At 48.0% G+C, this 1,839-nt stretch overlaps 1 protein-coding gene across 2 annotated transcripts in view; it reads right to left on the bottom strand.

Moving 5' to 3' along the window:
- The window catches only part of ppil2 (peptidylprolyl isomerase (cyclophilin)-like 2), a 37,511-nt gene that overhangs the window by 16,187 nt on the left and 19,485 nt on the right, over nucleotides 1–1,839 (bottom strand). For both annotated transcript variants that reach the window (XR_003039827.2, XM_017430855.3), the window contains exon 16: nucleotides 1,340–1,396. Coding sequence is in view for 1 of the 2 variants with exons in the window: in XM_017430855.3 (XP_017286344.1) it covers nucleotides 1,340–1,396 (57 nt within the window). In the remaining variant the exon portion in view is untranslated. The remainder of the gene's footprint in view (nucleotides 1–1,339; nucleotides 1,397–1,839) is intronic.

The raw sequence follows: 1,839 nt of genomic DNA, 5'->3' as shown, positions 1-1,839 counted from the left end.
TCGGACCCCCGAGGACGAGCTCAGACCCCCGAGGACGAGTCAGACCCCTGAGGACGAAGTCGGACCCCCGAGGACGAAGTCGGACTCCTGAGGACGAGATCAGACCCCCGAGGACGAAGTCAGACCCCCGAGGACAAAGTCGGACCCCTGAGGACGAAGTCGGACCCCTGAGGACGAAGTCGGACCCCTGAGGACGAGCTCAGACCCCCGAGGACGAGTCAGACCCCCGAGGACGAAGTCAGACCCCCAAGGACGAGTCAGACCCCCGAGGATGAAGTCAGACCCCCGAGGACGAAGTCGGACCCCTGAGGACGAGATCAGGCCCCTGAGGACGAGGTCAGACCTCAGACCAGAGAGGATCCAGAGTTCTGGTTCTGACCCGAGGTCTCCTCTCAGTGGGACATCCTAATCAGATGCTGAACCACCTCAGCTGCCTCCTTTCGATGAGGAGGAGCAGCGGCCCGACTCTGAGCTCCCCCCGGACGACGGAGCCAATCAGCTGATCAACATCAGCCAAAATGAAAAAGGCTAAAACTCCATCAGTTTTACAGATATGGACCTAAACCTTGGTCTGGTAGTAGCTGAGAGTCCTCCTCAACACTTTATTTCACTTTCTGCACAAACTTCAGCTGAAGGTCCTTCAGAAAGCCTGAAGAACGTTAAAAGATGGCAGGACGGTCTGTAAACGGAAACGAATCAGTGGCGGTTTCTAACCGGACGGCAGTAAATCATCGATCGCGAGGGAAGCTTGTGAGACTCCTCCACGATCCTGAGCGGACGGCAAACACGGGTTCGAGCAGAAAACAAACGGCGGCGGCGTTTGTTGGCTTCAGGATGTGAACGGAGTCCGCGAGGAGCGGCGTGATCCCCGCTGCAGCGCACGTTTTAACAATTACTTCTAGTTTGCTCCTTAAACGGCCGACTCTGTGCTCCCGTTGGCCTGTGTGGAGAGGAGGCGCGCACACACACACACACACACGCGCGCGCGCTGCCTCCACATGTTCAGCTGATTAGTGGAGCTTTCACACTTCATGACTCGCTGACTTTTTATTACGGGAGAACAATTAGGCAATCTGTCGCTCAGTTTAATTCTAAGGTTTGTTCTCGTTATTTAATTAAAACTCAAAACCTTTCGAGGGTTCTCACACTCACTCTGTGACGCTCGGGTCAGTTTTATTTCTGAAGACGTTCAGAAGACGAACCTGAGCAGCAGGAAGAAATCTTTATATTCAGATCTACAGTTTGTGTCTGAAAGTCTGCTTCAGCTGATAAAACGAAACAATAAGTTATCAATCCAGGCGTAACTAAGTGCACAAAATACAGAAACCAGCAGGTTTACCTTCCAAATACGCTGTGTTTCCTGTCGAGGTAGGTGCAGGACCGGAATGTGATGAAGCTGAAATAAAAAAGGACAAAAAGAAACAATTTAGTGTAAAAAACAAGAGGTTGAAACATTCAGATCAAGTGAGGACACTTAGCATCTGCATTGTTAATTTTAGCTACTGTTTCACTATATATAGCTCATGTTTGGTTTATTTTAACTTTAACTTGTATTTCTGCAGTAAATCAGTCCCTCCAGGATTTCGCGGGCATGTTTTGTGATTGTTGCGGCTAAAATGACGGCTAAAAGTTGCGATTTTTTTTTTTTTTTTTTTTTTTACTAAAATCAATAAAAAACCATAACTTTTAATATATAAACCAAAAATACTTCCTAGTTTTGTAAGATAATTACCAACAAAAGGTGCTTTATTTGAAAACTTTGATAGCTTCTAAACTGACATTCATGACCATTTCTGGATTGTCCCTGGTCTGCAGCTCTCCTCACATGTTTTGCAGACA

Source organism: Kryptolebias marmoratus, linkage group LG1, assembly GCF_001649575.2.
Source record: "Kryptolebias marmoratus isolate JLee-2015 linkage group LG1, ASM164957v2, whole genome shotgun sequence".
NCBI classification, from domain to species: Eukaryota; Metazoa; Chordata; class Actinopteri; order Cyprinodontiformes; family Rivulidae; genus Kryptolebias; species Kryptolebias marmoratus.
The sequence above is the reverse complement of the archived record's forward strand: the minus strand, read 5'-3'. Positions and strand labels throughout refer to the sequence as shown.